Source organism: Hyperoodon ampullatus (genome assembly GCF_949752795.1).
Source record: "Hyperoodon ampullatus genome assembly, chromosome: 9".
NCBI classification, from domain to species: Eukaryota; Metazoa; Chordata; class Mammalia; order Artiodactyla; family Ziphiidae; genus Hyperoodon; species Hyperoodon ampullatus.
The window spans coordinates 11,474,135-11,492,265 of NC_136922.1; the positions used below are offsets into that span (position 1 = coordinate 11,474,135).

Here is an 18,131-nt window from a genome sequence, read left to right on the forward strand (position 1 = left end):
GATAATAGCCATTCTAACAAGTATGAGGTGGTATTTCATGATTTTGATGTGCATTTCCCCAGGGCCTAGTGAAGCTGAGCGTCTTTCCATGTGCTTCTTGACCATTTGTATAACTTCTTGTGAGAGATGTCCATTCAAGTACATTGTCCAGTTAAAAAATTGGGTTGTGTTTTGTTACTGAGTTTTAGTTCTTTCTTTCTTGGCGGCTCCACAGGCTTGTGGGATCTTAGCTCCCCATCCAGGGACTGAACCTGGGCCCCTGCAGTGAAAGCTCTGAGTTCTAAACTCTGGACCGCCAGGGAATTCCCGAGTTTTAGTTTTTATATATTCTGGATATTAGACCCTTATCAGATATATGATTTACAAATATTTTCTCTCATTCTGTAGGTTGCCTTTTCACTGCTGACTGGGTACAGAAAGGTTAGGCTTTTTTTTTTTTCCTTTCCATTTCTAACTTCTACAATTGTCTAACTGCTCTCTTCCATTCCTCATCTCCCGAATTCATTTCTTTCAAAACCTGCTCTCTTCTCTAGCTCTCCTGTATCTGAAGACGGTACCGCTCTTTGGCCGCAGTGGAAAGAGCGTACATGGTAAACATGGAAACCGTTTACCTCCTCATCCCTTGTTAATGTCAAATTAGTGAACAACTTCTATTTACCTTCACTCTATGTATAAATTTAGTCACTACTCATTACGTATCGAATAAGCCAGGTACTTTACAAACATTGCTATTTAATGCATCCACAATGCTGTGAGGTCAAGGGGGAAATTAAAGCACAGGGATTAAAGAAGTTACCCAAGAGTACAGAGTTTAAATGACTAAAGCAGGATTTACACTCAGCGACCTGGGCCTGAGTTGATCTTGCACTCTGTTGCTCAGGGAACGCGCCACGGTGAGGGGCTAAGGGAGAACGACGTGCCCTCCTAACAGCGAAACCTTCTCACTCCCCTTCGCTGCTCTCCCGCCGCAGCGCGTGTCCTCCGTGGCGTTCTTCCGCCCGTTTCTGGGGCAAAAGGGCCCGCGGAGCCGGCTTTACTTCCGGTGAGGAAGGGAAAGGCGGGGGCGCCACCGGAAGCGAGGAAGGTGCTGTGTAATCAACCAGCAAGCTGAGGTCCTTGGATCTCCTAAAATGCCGGATTACCTCGGTGCAGATCAGCGGAAAACCAAAGAAGAGGAGAAGGAAGACAAGCCCATCCGAGGTCAGTTGACGTAGGCAGGAGCTCCGGGCCGGGGCAGGACCAGTCTTGGCCCGGGGTCCGGGATCGGGGGGGGGTTGGATTCCTGTTCGGCGCTCTGTCGCTTTTGTGCCGCTAGTGATTTGAGTCTGGTGCGGCAGCCGGGTTGACCGGCCTGTCCTCTCCGTCTCCCTCTACCAGCCCCGCGTCCTGTGTTCATCTCCCGCTGATCGAAATTTTTATTCACATTCAGCTCTCAGGTCTTGAAGGAGTCACGCGCCCCGCTTGGCCTTGCAGGCCTTGAAAAGTTCCCCGCCTGGCGGTGCTTGGTCGCCTGGACCCTCTTTGCTGCCTTTCCTCCCCCTCAAGTGACAGCTTGCTCTTATCACTGTATAGCCAGGATCCTGAGACATAATTTTCTTTTTTAAAAAAACATTCCTTTGACTCGATAATTCATTCACATGATTCAAAACACGAAAGCGGAAAAGATAAATGGAAAAGTGTCTCATCCTTGACCCCGGCCACCGCTTATCCACGGAGGCAACTGATGTTGCCGTTTTGCCTCATCTTTCTAGGCATTTTATGTGTACATTCAAGCAAGTTTGTTTGTATATTCTTTTTTTTTTTTTACATAAATGTAACATGCTGTACATCTTGCTTTTTAAAAAATCTTAATGATATATGTTCATATCATTAGGTAGAGTCAGTGTGGTCTGTATAGTATCCCAAATGATTGGGTGTTCAGTAATAATCATTATTGATGGACATAGACCATGTAGACCAATGAATAACCTTGTTAATACAACTCTTTACTGCATGCACAGACACAAGCTGTAGGGTAAGTTTTAGAAATGAAGTTGTACTTTTTATAGACACTGCTGGGTTGCTCTCCTTAGAGACTATATACCACTTGACCCTTTCCCTGCAGCACGTTCGTTCATGATTTCTTCCCAGTAGCCCCTTTTGTAAAAGCCTCATCTTTATGCTGTTTTCTTTTGTTCCTTATAGGCTATTTTAAAACATTCTTATGGTGGATTTTTGTTGTCTTTCCTTCCTAAACAACTTCAGCCTCTCCTAGCACCCTCTTCTTAATATCCACCCACCCCTCAGAGAAGGAGCATTTCCTCTCCACTTTCATCTCTTTTCCCTTGAAAGAGGTACTCAGTCACCTAGTGTAAAATTTAGTCACAGAGATGTAACATTTCATCTGGGTATTTCTCTGGGTAAGTTATAATTCTATAAACATATTAACAAATTTATCCCTTGGATACACTTATGACTAATGTGTGTAGCATTTTTCTGTGCTTCCTCATCCATGTCTTACTTGATCTTTAGAGCAACACTGAGGCTAACATTTTTCCAGGTGAGAAGACTGATGCTCAGAGAACTTAAATGGTTTTTCCATGGTTACTTAGCAAATGCATGATCTTGCTAGGACTAGTGCTCAGGTCGTTTTGAATCTCAAAGTCTGTTCTTTGGGCTCCGTGTTCTTGTTATGTCATATCACTTTGAAGCTATGTTATGTACTTTTTAAAATCTGCCTTCACCCAGTTAGATAAAAGTTCCTTGAGTCCAGGAACTATTTGATGGTTGTGTTTATATCATTACAACTTTTCACAGTTTTTCTCACTCAATGCAATCTGAATTGAACAGAAAAGAATTGTAAGCTCTAGTTTCTTTTGTTTGAATTCATGTATTATCTCTTTTCTTTTAGCTCTGGATGAGGGGGATATTGCCTTGCTGAAAACTTATGTAAGTCCTTTCAATGTCTACAAAATATAGATGTTTTGTGTTGAAATAAGGACTCTTGTTGGTATTGGCCTTCCAGAATAGTTGGAAGAGACTGTCCAGCTGTTTAATCTTCACTGATAAAAAGTTACCTACCTACAGTTTCTATTTAGAATAGATTAGAGAGTAAATACTCAGTGTGTCTAAGCTTATACATTATCTCTGTACTATTTGTAATTAAAGTGCGGTACTATATTGAAAGATATTTGAAATAATTTACTATATTTAGAAATATTTATTATATTTAAAATGTATGAAAATGAATTAGATCTGAAATGGTAAGTTTTAATGCATAGAAATAGACTTGAATTTTAGATAATTTTAGGCATGATTTTCATTTGTTACCTTGCATAACGGTGTGTTGCCTGTTTAGGGGAATATATTGGTTCAGGAATAGTTCTGAAAATGATAGATTCCCTCTCTCTACTCTCATTTCACAAGCTTTAGGACAATAATAGCTATTACAAGTGTAACTGTTAAAAGTTTTTGTTTATAGTTTAATACATTGTTGGTATCGATATTCTAATTAAACTGACCTTTATCTCCTAGGGTCAGAGCACTTACTCTAGGCAAATCAAACAGGTTGAAGATGACATTCAACAACTTCTCAAGAAAATTAATGAGCTCACGGGTATGTATATTTTTTATTTCTGTCTCCCCTCTTTATGGGTAATGGTTTGATTATATCAAAGGAGCTGAAATACCAATGTCACTCTTCCATGAATCACAGATTTAAAAAAATTATTATCCTTCCTATCTGTTAAGAAATTGCATCTCATTTAATAATCTCTTTTCATTACCTTTTACAAGAAAGTTTAATGCTTAAGCAATTAAGAAACATCATCCTTTAAGCAAGTATTGTTTCTGTTGGTCAAAGCCAAGTTCAGTTGACTATAATAAACAAGTCAAAATTTCTTCTTGAATAAAACTATGATCTCACATGGTACTGCTTGAAGTAAGCAGGCTATGGCCTAGTAGTTGGAAACTTTTCTTTTTGGGAACTTGAGTGGTGAAGTTTTATATTGATAGTATTTGACTTGCACAGAAAAATGTCAAATATGGCATCACATCACATTTTTGGCCTGTGACTACTTTAGGGCCGTGGTTTTCAACTGGGGTCATCCCCCTATGACATTCGGCAGCATCTAGACTCATTCTTGATTCTCCCAACTTAAAGGGGAGGTGGTGCTAGTGACTAGTGGCTAGAGGCCGGGGACGCTCCTAACCATCCTGGAATGCACAGGATGCCCCCCACAGCAAATTATTCAGTCCAGGATGGTAGTGGTGCTGGGGTGAGAAAGCTTGCGTTACAGTCCAGTGAATTTTGTAACCTTTCTTTACGTAGGTATTAAAGAGTCTGACACTGGCCTGGCCCCACCAGCACTCTGGGATTTGGCTGCCGATAAGCAGACACTCCAGAGTGAACAGCCTTTGCAGGTTGCAAGGTATGCATAGTGCTCTGTGGAAATTTATTTTTATCTGTACTTTCAGGTACTTTTTCAAGCCTTGGGTATAATGTAATAGTTCGTAAAGAATTTTTATGCCATATTCCAAGTAAATGCAGCTTTCTCCAAAAGTATCTGGGGTTAAAACTTTATACTTTAGACAGTTATTTAAGAAATAGGTGAAGACATAATCATGTAAAAGGTTCAAATGATATAGGAAGATACAGAGCAAACTATGAAAACCTTCTTTCCCATCTGACTACTGAAAGTAATTTGGTCCTCTTAATCGTCCAGTGCGTCTTCACGTATATATTTACATACAAAGAAACATCCTGTTTTCTTTTTAGATATAACTACATATTTTAGAAATCTTTCATTGTCTTTGTTATAGATGTACTTTTAAAAAAATTTTTTTTGATTTTTGGCTGCGCTGGGTCTTCATTGCTGTGCGCGGGCTTTCTCTAGTTGTGGTGAGTGGGGGCTACTCTTCATTGCGGCGCGTGGGCTTCTCACTGCAGTGGCTTCTCTTGTTGCGGAGCACGGGCTCTAGGCGTACAGGCTTCAGTAGTTGCAGCACACGGGCTTCAGTAGTTGTGGCACGCGGGCTTTAGAGCGCAGGCTCAGTAGTTGTGGCACATGGGGTTAGTTGCTCCTCAGCATGTGGGATCTTCCCGGACCAGGGCTTAAACCCGTGTCCCCTGCATTGGCAGGCGGATTCTTAACCACTGTGCCACCAGGGAAGCCCAAATGTACCTTTTTTATTTCTTGTTTCTCTTGTTTTTTAAAAATTACATAATATTCTATAGGTGTTGAGTTGTTTGCAATTTCTGTTATGATAACAGTGCTGGACTGAACACGCATGTTAAATATTTCTCTACATATGTGCATACATTTCTATAGTATAGCTTACTAGAAGTGGAATTATGGGGACAGCGGCATTTACCATTTTGAAAATGTGTGAAAAAAAAAGTGGTTTGGCCAGTCTACACTCTTACCCAAAGGTTTTGAGGGAAATGCCTATTTGCCTGATCAATGTAAGATATGTGATTATTGATTTTTACACTTTTGCCATTTGGGCAAAAAAATTAAAAAAAAAACAATTCACTTTAATTTGTGTCGTGCTGATTAGTAGTATGATAGCTACTTCTTATACTTATTAAACATTTGTATTTTTTTGACCACTCATGTTTTATTCCATTGGATTGTTTCTTGTTAATTTTTAGGAATGCTTCATATATTGTACATATTAATCTTTTCTTAAATATGTTACAAATATTTTTTCTCAGTCTCTCACTTGACTTTTAACTTCTCGGTACTTTTTGTTGTACTGTTTTAACTTTTTAGGAGGTAAATAAAATATATTAGCTTTTTCATTATACCTTTTGGGTTTTAATGTTGGTTAGAAAGGCCTACCCCAGTCCAAGATTATAAACATGTTCTCCTGTGTTGTATTCTAATTACTGAAAGTTTTTGTTTTAATTCTGCCTCTTTACTGCAGTCACAGGTTATTTTTCTTTCGTCGTATCTCCTTTCCTTTTTCTGTCTTTCCATGCTTTCACTTATTTGCTTTTTAGTTTTATCATGGTTTCAAAGAGTTAAATAATTCTATAACAACAGTTTTTCCTAATTCCTCTTTACTAGAGACACCTATTCTCAAAATTTTTAGGTGGTTATTTTGGTTCCTGGCTTTCTATTTCTAATGGATAGTGTCAAGTTTTGTATATTGTAGATCACTTCTTCTTGATTGTTTAGTTTCAGGTGGTGTTTATTGGCTTTCCCACCATGAAAGATGAGGATTTTGTTTTGCTTTGTTTCCTCTACCTTCATCCCAAAGACATGCCCTTCTCATCCTTACGGCCTCCTAATGTAATTATATTAAAATTTTGGTTAGATCCGTATTTAGTGTTTTCATAATTATGGCTAAGTAGACCCTGTTTGCAAAGAGCCGTTAGTAAACTGTGACTACTTTTCCTTTTTTCTGCCACTTTTTGTTTTCCTTGCCCTAACTGTCTCGTTTTTTCATTTGCCTTGTTGTCTATGTATATTACTAACTCAACCCCCTGCCCCCCGGGTTTTCCCGATCATCTCAGTTATTCTTCAGATGCCTTAGGTCCGTCAGGTTTTCTCATGTGTACCTCAGGGGCATCAGCTGCATCAGGTATTCTCTCAGGTTCATCTTCCCGAGCAGGCCTTTCCCAGCACTTCCTGACCTGCTTCAGTTTGGACTGGTTGCCTGAATGCCTGCTGAATCACGAGCATCCTGTGACTTCTTACCCTGGAGGTTCCCTTTGACTCTCTCCTGTTGCTCGTGTATCACGAGTTTCTCTTTCTGATTTATTTACACCCTCATTAGGTGGCCTGTATTCTCTGGTAGCTTCCTGAAAGGGTCATTTGGGAGGTACCATCTGAGACCACATAGGTCTGGAAATATCTTGGCTGATAGAAAATTCTTCTCTTTCACAATTTTGAAGGCATTGTTACATTGTCCTCTGCCTGCCGGTGTTGTTAGTCTGAAGCCATTCCGATTCCCAGTCCTATATATGTGACCTGTTCTTCCTCTGAAAGTTGTAGGGTCTTCCCTTGTTCTCAGTGTTCTGAAATTCCATGGCGTCGTGCCTTGGTGTTGGTGTGTTTTCAGCTGTGGTGCTGTGCTCTCATGTCCTTCAGTGTGCACATTTTCTTGAAGCTATTTATTTGTAAATAGTTTCTTTCCATTTTCTTGGTCCTCTGTTCTGGACTACTGTTACAGGGATATTGGACCTCCTGGAAATGCTAATCTTTCTCTCCTGCTTTTCTTTGTTTTGTCTTTTTGTTCTACTTTTTTGTTAGATTTTCTTAACTTTGAGTCTATGTATTGATTTTTTTTCCCTCTCACTTAAGTTTTTAATTTCCAAGAGCTTTTCTTTCTTTCAGTGTATATGTTGTGTTGTCCTGTTCTCATATCATGGTTGTAATATGCTGTCACATCTAAGGAAGTTAAGGATAACTGGAAGGCTTCTGTTTCCTCTAAGATGCTTTTTTCCTCTTTGCTTGCTTGGTGTCTGTCTTTTATGTTCGATGTCTGGTAATCTTACTTTGTGCTTTTGTTTAGTGGGAGACCAAAAAGCTGATAGAAGCTCTAGATTCAAGAGTGAGGCATGTCCATCTCAGGCTTCACTGTAGCTTATACGGTTGAATGTTTAGTTGGGGAGCCTTCAGGGTCATTATCTCTAGATCTTTTCATTTGGATGGTCACTTTTCCCAGAGAAGTTGTCTTCAGTCTCATGTTGTCTCCAATCTCCAATATTTTGGAAGAACAGTGGAGACAGAGGGCTAAGGAATGTCAGTGGGAGGTTCACTTCTGTTTAATCACCCTTCCTCTCTCACCTCCACACTCTCATTTTCAGTGAAGTTACCACCACCCTACCCCTTGCCCCAGCATTTCGTGACGCTTTGTTTTACTCTCCAGAATATTTTCATCGCCTCCAAAAGAAACCCCGTACCTATTAACTGTCCCTAGTCCCCTCTCACTGGCCCCTGGCAACCACTCATCTACCTCCTGTCTCTATGGATTTGCCTGTCCTGGACATTTCATATAAATGTGATCATACAAGGCATGACCTTATTCTGGCTTCTTTAGCTTAGCAGAGTGTTTTAAGCTTCATTCATGTTGTAGCTTGCATCAGAACATCTTTTTTTTTAATAGCCAAATTATATTCCAGTCTAATTTCTCTCTTCGTTGATACTCTCTGGTGAGACATTGTTCTCATACCTCCCATTAATTCTTTAGACATGGTTTCCTTTGGTTTTTAAAAAAATATTTATGACACTGATGAAAGTTTTTGTTTAGTAAGACCAATATCTAGGCTTTCTCAAGGACAGTTTCTATGGACTTTTTTCCCTATGTATGGGCCATATTTTATTTCTTTTTGTGTCTCATAATTTTTTGATAGAAACTGGACATTTTAAATAATGTCAGTTCTGGAACTCAGATTTCGCCTTTCCCCAGGGTTTGTTACTGTTGCTGTTCCTTGCTGTTTTTCCTTTGAAGTTTTTTGGTCAGCCTCTTGTTAGCCCCAACTGGTAAATGCCACCTCAGACAGTTGACGTTAAACAATTGCCACCGATTGTTTCCAGTAAATGTCCTGTGGGCAGGGGGTGTGTAGACAGTGAGCTCTGAGTCCGGTCAAATAAAAGCAAGTCCTGAGAATGGAGCTTTTCAGCCAGCTGCCAGACAGGTCAAATAGTTCTCTGGGGTTGGGCTTTTGGGGAGCTCCAGTTCTTTGTCCCCGCCTTCCCCCAGGAAGCCTCCTTGTTTTCACATCTACCATGGCTGTGAGGCTGTTGGCTTTCAAGTCTTGTGCAGAGCTGGGGAGAGGGCTATGGGATGAAGGCGAATTTAAACGCAGAATGCTCGCTGTTCTTACCAGGATTCAGCCCTTTTTTTTTGAATAAACATTCTTTGGATTGTTACAAACCTATAGTTTGAGTTCTGAACAATGTTGATTTTGAATGTTTTTGCCAGTGTTCTCTTTGCTTTCAAGGATGAGCAGGTTTTCAAAGGTCCTTATTTAACATTCTGCAAGTTGAGGTCCCTGTATATATACTTTTTCAGCTGAGAATTTAAAAAATCCCTATCTGTGCAACAGTGTTGGCAGGGTCTGTCAGATAAAGTAGTGATAGATACTTTCTATATATAAAATTCTACTTCCCTGGTGGACCTTTTCCAATAACAGAAAATGGAGTCCTGTCCACAATTTATGCTGCAAGGACAAAGAATTCTTTACCCTACTCTTAGCTCTACCTATATGCACACGCCAGAGACTATTTTGTATTCCCCTGTATTTGTTGCTACAGCTTATGATATAAGCTCTTTCCAATATGAGTTCTGTTTTTTGTTTTTGGGTTTCTTCTGTAGGGAGGTAGTATAGAAAATAGGCAGTAGACTACCTTCTACTGTGATGTATGTGGGGTTTCAGATTCGCCTTCACCACAACCCACAGGAAAGGAATATATTTAAGTTAAAAACAGCAACAGTAATAATGGATTTGAAGTATAAACTCAGGAAAGAATGAACATATTTATTACTTGACGTAAGACAAGATGACTGTCTTTTTATAGGAAAAATAAAAAGGAGAATACCTGAAGATACAGAGCAGTATTACTAATAAAGCCATATAGTTATGAAAATCAAGAAAGAACTTTTTTTTGTAGTTGAGCATTTTTTTAAATTTTATCTTTTTATACAGCAGGTTCTTATTAGTTATCTATTTTATACATATTACTGTATATATGTCAATCCCAATCTCCCAATTCATCACACCACCATCCCGCCTCCCCGCCACTTTCCCCCCTTGGTAAAGAGAACTTCTTAATGATGAAATATTTGGGTTTAATTTTCCAGGGGAATGTATCTTTTGAAATTTTTATGGCTTGGCTAAAGTTGAGCAGACCCTTGGGATTGCGCATATTCTGTAGAGAAGGATCCTTAACGGTGGCCCAGTTTCTGCAGTTCTAGTTTACACCTGCTTATTAGTGTACTGCATACCCAGGGGAGAATCTAGTTACTTGAATTCATTATTAGTGGTTCAGGTTCCTTACTCTAATCAAGCCTTTTGCCATGTTAGATGCACAAAGATAATCAATGCTGATTCGGAGGACCCGAAGTACATTATCAATGTGAAGCAGTTTGCCAAGTTTGTGGTGGACCTCAGTGATCAGGTTGCACCTACTGACATTGAAGAAGGGATGAGAGTCGGGTAAGATTTCTATTTGCCGTAAATACTCGTCTTTCATTGAAGATGCCATGTCACGTTCACACCCTTGGCTTGCTTTTGAATGGGTGAACTGGGTGCCATGGAATACCGGGGTAACCTAGGAGAGGGCTGCAGTTGGACAGCCTTGCTGCTGCTGCATCTGTTTCCTGACCTCCCCACCCCCACTTGGCCTTTTATGGCCTCAAATGTCATGATCAAACTAAGTATAGAATTGTAGAGTTGAGTTTGCCAGTCTGTTTAAGGTAACACGGTGTAGGTGGAGGAAGCACTTGCTCTAGGATGGTTATGAGGATTAAGTGAGTTAATGTAAATAATGTATATAGAACACATGATAATTCACTCAGTAAATTTTTTGAATGTATTGGTGAGGCTCTTTTTTACCTCCTTAGTGTGGACAGAAATAAGTATCAGATTCACATTCCACTGCCTCCTAAGATTGACCCAACAGTTACCATGATGCAGGTAAGAAACCATGAGGGAAAAGGAATGGCATGACTAATTGCATCCATCTCAAAAAAACGTTGAAACTTTTTTTTTTTTTTTTAATTTTATTTATTTATTTATTTATGGCTGTGTTGGGTCTTCGTTTCCGTGCGAGGGCCTTCACCAGTTGTGGCAAGCGGGGGTCACTCTTGATTGCGGTGCGCAGGCCTCTCACTATCGCGGCCTCTCTTGTTGCGGAGCACAGGCTCCAGACGCGCAGGCTCAGTAATTGTGGCTCAACGTTGAAACTTTTAACTAATAAAATACTAATATGTGGGTATGTATTGAAGAGTTGCCAAAATTTTTAAAACAATTTTTCAGATGAGAAAGTCTTTATCGGTCTTTATTTTAGTAGTTTGTCTCTCACTTAGTGTCATAACAAGTAATATAGCAAGTGGGTCTGGGACACTGGGCAGTGTATTCCATTTTTATTAAAATTCTTACTTGCTATAAATCTGATTTTTCTTTTAGGGTATTGGGTCTGCTCTACTGGATAGAACAATTGGATTAGTATGCAAAAGCGTGTGGCTCTATGTTGTACATTTTCATCCCTCTCTTAGGTGGAGGAAAAACCTGATGTTACATACAGTGATGTGGGTGGCTGTAAGGAACAGATTGAGAAACTTCGAGAAGTAGTTGAAACCCCACTACTTCATGTAAGTGGTCGAGTCTGTTGCCTTTTAAGTTTCTTTGTACAAAGATGTGAGAGCCTTTTGTGTACTGCGCACTAAAATTATGCCTATATATTAGTTTTTAAATTTTATGTTTTCCTAAATGAACATTTTTGATGGGGTGGAGGGTAAAGGTGTGGAGAACCGGTAAACGTTCCAGAAGAGAAAGTAAAAGGATGGAGTCGTCAAGCCTATTCAAACACAGAAGAGTCTGCTACTTAGAGTGACAAGGGAGGGTGAGGCGTAACCTTTAGCGTAGGTTATTGTAGAAGAAACAATGTGTTTTAATGCTATCAAGAAGAAATGGGCTTTAATTGAATCAAATTAAGCCTGGGGGGATAATGGACAAAACTAGAATATTAAATATGAGATCATACTTTTGTTCTTTAAACACTGTCGTTTTTTAAAATTAGGGGGAAAAATGTTTTGTTAACCCTGGATAATAGAAATACCTTTAAAAGCCATTCAGCCTTGTGTATTAATATGAGTCTAGTTTAGCTCTTATGTCTTATTCATAAGTAAAATTCTTATTTAGATCAAGTATATAAATTGTGGACTGAATAACTTTGGTTTAAATATATTGATGTAGAAGTAGTCCTGTTTTTATTATAGAGAATTGATAAGTGTAAAAATCGTGTCTCCATCACAGCCAGAGAGGTTTGTTAACCTTGGCATTGAGCCTCCTAAGGGTGTGCTGCTCTTTGGTCCACCGGGTACAGGCAAGACACTCTGTGCTCGGGCAGTTGCTAATAGGACTGATGCTTGCTTCATTCGAGTTATTGGATCTGAACTTGTACAGAAGTACGTCGGTGAGGTAAAGTAAATTGATAATAATCAAAGAATATGTAGCTCTGTGAAAGATTTATAAAGCATAGATGAAATTAAAATGGGAATTCCACATTGAAGATTGAGACCTGAAATGTTTTGATTGATGGATTGTAATTAGTAGGTCAGAAGCCCAGAAGCCACCAGCATTCCCGTGTGGTCATTTGGAAGTAAACTGCTTAACTTTTTAAATCAGTATGCTCCCTACTCAGAAGGGTGACATTTTCTACAGATTCGGTTTGTAAGATCAATAACCCAGTAATGCCCAGTGAATGCATTCAAAAGTGTATTCACTTCAGGGGCAGTGTTTTATGTTATTCTGAGAAAGAGAACAGAGATTGTCTATGTGTATGTGCGCGGGTGTATGTACACACATGTATGTACACACACACACATTTTTTTCATTAGAGAGTAAGTCTAGGGCTGAATATATTATATCTGAAACATTAATGATTAGTATGTTTACAATGAGAATTAGAAAAAGGATCTGCATGAGTTGAGATATACTTTTATTCCCTTATCAAAACCTACAAATCAAATTCATTGATCAGAAATGCCAAGTGATGGATCAAATGCTTTTATTTCCTCAAGTTTTATTGATTGAAATGGTGCCTTTATTTTATTTAATCGTGTTAATTTGACCTCTTCAGGTCTTAAAGTTATTGGCTATTTAATAGGTACCGAATCAAGAAATTACTTAATATTGTTTTAAAGCTAGTAAGATTAATTTGATGGAATAGGTAACAAACTTCAGTCTTTCTGAAAAAGCTTTAGGTAATAATGGTTGAGAATAACTGTTAGGAATATTAAAAAGTTTGAAGTATAACTTATTATATTTTTAAAAAATTTTAAAACCAACTCTGAATGAACACTTGTTTTCATCAGGGGGCTCGAATGGTTCGGGAGCTCTTTGAAATGGCCAGAACAAAGAAAGCCTGCCTTATCTTCTTTGATGAAATTGATGCTATTGGAGGTATGAATGGTATCTCAGAGAACTTTACAGCTGGGTTTCGTGAGAATTCTGTAGTAGTATGTGTAAAGTTCCCCTGATACATTAATTTTGTACAGAATTTTAATTCCAACTCTTTTATGAGCTTTAGCACATCAGAGTCACGGATCTAATAAACTTTAGGGCCACACCATAAAGGAAAGCAGCAGCATTATATAGCATTGGTATTTCTCAAAGTCTTTATCTTTGAACTTTCCCAGTTTCTTTCCTAGGGCACATATTTTCACTTTAGCAACTCCTAACTTGGGATACAGCTTCACTTAATCGGATCAGAAAGCACTGGGGCATAATTTAATTGGTGGTAGTTTTTCATAAAGTGTACATAAAATAACATTATTGGCTTCATAGATTTGATGAAATACAGTATTAGCTGTGCAATCTAGACAAGTTATTTTAACTACCTCTGAGCGCCAGTTTGCTCCTTTTATAAAAGAAATGATAATTCCAGCCTTGTTTATTTCATGGGTTTTTGAGAGGTTTGAAGTCAGTCATAAATATGATTGACTTGGAAAACTCTATACTGTTCTATAGGCCTTGGCTATTGTTACAGTCTGTAAGAGTAATAGTTCCTATTAGCTGCAGAAGTGTCGTATCACCAGACAGTTGTTATTTAATGAACTCAGTGACAAAAAAATTCTTAAAAAATATAGTGGATGCTGTAACACTGTTTGGGGACTGTGGTTAGGATACCTAAAGTCTTGCTTTTTTTTTTTTTTTTTTTTTTTTTTTTTTTTTTTTTTTTTTGTGGTATGCGGGCCTCTCACTGTTGTGGCCTCTCCCGTTGCGGAGCACAGGCTCCGGATGCGCAGGCTCAGCAGCCATGGCTCACGGGCCCAGCCGCTCCGCGGCATATGGGATCCTCCCAGACCGGGGCACGAACCCGTATCCCCTGCATCGGCAGGCGGACTCTCAACCACTGCGCCACCAGGGAGGCCCCTTGCTTTTTGACTGGATGGATGTTGTGGGCTTTGGACATTCTGTAGGTAATGTTCAAGGGCCATAATTTGACCACAGTCTGTAGATGCGGTGTTGTGACCCTGAAGTCATTTTTGTAGTATCATTGGAATAAGCCTTATGATGTCAGGATGCTCTGAAACTGTGGCTTCCAAAATGGATTTTGTATAAAACAGTATTAGGGTGAAGGAAGAAAATACTGGTACTTCTCTTCATATTTAATTTTAATCTCATTTTTAAAATTTTTATTTTATAATGTATGTAATGCATTAATACAACAGTATGTATTTATACAATTTTAAAATGAAAAAATGTATATGGAGGCCTCTTCTTGTGCTATTTTGGTTGAAATGAAGAGTATTGACATTAACCTAGAGTATTCTAATATATCCAAATCAGTGTGATAGTAAGCTGTTACAGTTCTACTGTATTATGGATTTAGCCATATTTTTAAGGACAGTTTTGAGAAATTTAGAAGAGTATGGCATTTTCTTACATATACTAAAATACCATTATAGTGCTAAACTTTGCATGTATTCTTTTGCCTAGTCCAGGTGTATATTGTGTTGAATGGGGGTGTTCTTGAGTGACTTAAACCAAAATCCTTAAAGAGGATTTAAAAAAATACTTTAAAGGAACCTATGTTAAATCAACCTATGATGAGTCCTTTTCTCGTTAGTTTTGTGTAAATCAGGCTGTTCTTACAGGATTTGCTTAAAACTGAGAAGTTCCCTTGGGCTGGAGGGTGTGATCTGAACTGAGATTTACTGAGCAGAGTGCTGCTCTGAGTAGGCGTGAAGAGTGTCTTTCCTCCTGTCTTCTCAGGGGCTCGTTTTGACGATGGTGCTGGGGGTGACAATGAAGTGCAGAGGACCATGTTGGAACTGATCAATCAGCTGGATGGGTTTGATCCTCGAGGCAACATTAAAGTTCTGATGGCCACAAACAGACCTGACACTCTGGACCCAGCGCTGATGAGGCCCGGGAGACTGGACAGGAAGATTGAGTTTAGCTTACCTGATCTAGAGGTGGGAACATCATTTCACTGTAGAAAAGGGATTCTTGAAATTTTTTCTTCCTGTGTTTTCCATTTTAATATTTGTCAATTCCCCTGTTTTTAGGGTCGGACTCACATTTTTAAGATTCATGCCCGTTCAATGAGCGTTGAAAGAGATATCAGATTTGAATTGTTAGCACGACTGTGTCCAAATAGCACTGGTAGGTAGAAAGGTCTTGCTACTGTTTGCTGATCTATTTGGGCTGCTTTAATTAAGCCTGTTATTTTCTTTTTGTTTGAAAGGTGCTGAGATCAGAAGCGTCTGCACAGAAGCTGGTATGTTTGCCATCCGAGCACGGCGAAAAATTGCTACTGAGAAGGATTTCTTGGAAGCTGTAAATAAGGTCATCAAGTCCTATGCCAAATTCAGTGCTACTCCGCGCTACATGACATACAACTGAGCCGTGGAGGTGTTCGTGAAAACACTTTTCTTTGGAATCCTAACCTTATACAGACTTCTTAATAACCACGTCACACACAAAATAAATGGTTTTCAAAATTGTATGCTTTTTTTTCAGATGTCTTTTCTCTGTGGTACAATAAAGGGTGATATCTAATGCCGTTAAGCAGAAAAGCTGTTTTTTGACTTGCTACCATTTTTAAAGGTTCCAAATTGTCAAGTGCTTGCTTTGACCACATATGTTCTAGGCATATGCTGGTTGAGTGCTGTACATATATTATCTTATTTTATCTTCCCATCTGCCCAGTGACGTGGATTTAACAGATGCAGGATTTTCCTACCTCGTTTCCTTGTAGCAGAGCTGGGATTCAAGTCCAAGTTTGACAGCTCCATCCCCGATGTCCCGTCCATTATGCTCTTCTGCCCTCATCACAACGGCCCATCCAGGCACATGATCACATGTGTTTCGACAGGTTTTTTCCTACAACGTTGAATAAAGCAGCTTTGGCTAAACTATGTTTAAAGTGTAGGCAGCATCTGATGTAATGTGTTTTGCTTTGCCATTTGAGTTGATTTCAAATTAATCAAGAAGAATTGCTGATTTTAATGACTAGCAAAGTAGTAAAGCAAATAATTTCATTTAGAAAATCCGAAATTGGCTTTATACAGAAAAGTACTTATTTTCATTTTATAAATTAATGGTTTAAGATTTCAGTAAAGCTCCCGTTAAGACTTCTGGTCTATAGTGAGGTATTTCTAAAATAAAAGTTTTTATTAGAATCTTAAACAAAGCTCTTTAAAACTATTTCTTGTGCAGCCACCACCAAATTCCCTCCCCTCTTCCACCACAATTACCCGCTTCCAGGCCCCTGCTAAACACTGAGACCCAAACACAATAAAGAATAGTTTTATTGTAGTTCAGCATTCACAAGTAATGCAAAATAGTGAGAGACGGATACATTTTAATTCACAAAAGAAAAAGTTGACAACATAGAAAATGCTGTGTTGCACTGAAATATTTAAAATATGAAAGTTTTAAAGCAGAATAAAGCTGTTCATTCATAAAATCCAACCAACATCCTTTCTCTTCATTTTTGTGAACTTGATGAGAAAATTTTTTTCTAATCCTGCCCTAGTCTTTCATGAGGTATGAAAGCGAGCCACTTCCAGGTTATGCTGATAAGTGAATGACTAAAGATGTCTGTGTTTGTGCTGTTTTGATCAATGTAAGCATTTAGAACCCACTCCTTCAAGTCTTACCACTTGTTCACGTTGCCACATACATCAGATGCACCAATGTGAGACAACTCAAGTTGGTTATGTGGTGCTCACTCAGGCCTAACGTGTCACAGGCTGTGAATAATTTGACATCTCAGTTTCATGATGAAAATCTAACTGGCCACACATCAAATCAATGCACAATGAATTATCTGAAAAATCTGGGTGTTTCTACCCAGGCATATGTATGCAGATAGCATCAACACTATCTAGATTAGCATGTTTGTATCCCATTTAAAAAGAAAAAATACACATTCACTGGTAACTCCCTCCACCTAAAATATGTATGTGTGTGTGCATAAGCACGTGTATATGTGTGTACAGACATACATGTTTACACATATTAGCGTGCTGATAAATCAATACAAAGGGTTTATGACTTCAGAAAAATACTGTAGCGATCCTTCAAAAAAAAACTTTAAAAAAACATTTTAAAAATGTGATTAGATTTATAAAATTTAATTTTCACAAAGCTCACGTTCATCTGTTACATAAAGCTGAAATGCTATACACCAGTACAATGAAAAACCTGGTAAGCCTTTTTTAAAGGCAAAGTGGGTTTTTGAGATGCTCAAACTTGTTTAAATCCAAGTCAGTAAGCAGGCAGGTTACCTGGTGCAGTCCTGGCTTTTGAACGTTTTGCTGCTGGGATTTGAGGGGTTTCAAAGCCACTGCACACATTTTGGTTAGCTGTATGTTTGGAGAATTAGATAACACTTCTATCAGTCCTCAGACCAACTTTTATCAGCACTCAATCCATGTTATCAACAATCTACACCACTGAATCCTAAAAGCATTGCTGAAAAAAAGGACCAACAGCATTTTTGCACTCACTAAAGCATACAGGCTCACACCAAGGAACTTGTGTTTGATTTCAGAATTTGAAGTAATTAAAGGGGCAGACGTGATAAAGTCGTCTTCACCACATACCCTTCCTTCCCTCAGCCCCACACAAGGGTACCCCCTCGACCCCCACTCCCCAAACAGGACAACACACCCACCCACTCTGGGGCAGATTCTCTGGGTTTGCTACCCTCTCCACACACTGGAGGGCAGTCTCATTTTCTCAACAGGTGCCTTTGGAGGCAGGCACCTCCTTTCTCTGTGAAACAGGTAAGGATACAGGATCAAACCACATGGATATTTTAGATGTTACCTGAAAACTACAAAATGCTTCTCCCAGAGCCTGCAGAGGATGCATACCCTTCACTGTTTCTCTGAGTCCCACTGCAGATGAGATTGGCATTGGGATCCCACTCTCAGCTGCCATATGATTGTACAGTCAGCGT

General features: G+C 39.1%; 1 protein-coding gene across 1 annotated transcript; it reads left to right on the plus strand.

Moving 5' to 3' along the window:
* The first annotated feature begins 1,074 nt into the window (after positions 1-1,074).
* PSMC2 (proteasome 26S subunit, ATPase 2) lies at positions 1,075-15,668 on the plus strand. The gene is made up of 12 exons (XM_079711142.1): positions 1,075-1,200; positions 2,891-2,928; positions 3,514-3,595; positions 4,310-4,409; positions 10,016-10,147; positions 10,555-10,627; positions 11,209-11,304; positions 11,969-12,133; positions 13,030-13,117; positions 14,933-15,135; positions 15,229-15,325; positions 15,408-15,668. The coding sequence occupies exons 1-12, from the start codon at positions 1,131-1,133 to the stop codon at positions 15,563-15,565; spliced, it is 1,302 nt and encodes a 433-aa protein (XP_079567268.1). The 5' UTR covers positions 1,075-1,130; the 3' UTR covers positions 15,566-15,668.
* The last annotated feature ends 2,463 nt before the right edge of the window (positions 15,669-18,131 follow it).

Coding starts and splice junctions, on each gene's coding strand:
- PSMC2 (XM_079711142.1), top strand. CDS start 1,131: ATGCCGGATTACCTCGGTGCAGATCAGCGGAAAACCAAAGAAGAGGAG. Junction 4,410..10,015: donor CAGCCTTTGCAGGTTGCAAG/GTATGCATAGTG, acceptor TTGCCATGTTAG/ATGCACAAAGATAATCAATG. Junction 10,628..11,208: donor CAACAGTTACCATGATGCAG/GTAAGAAACCAT, acceptor TCCCTCTCTTAG/GTGGAGGAAAAACCTGATGT.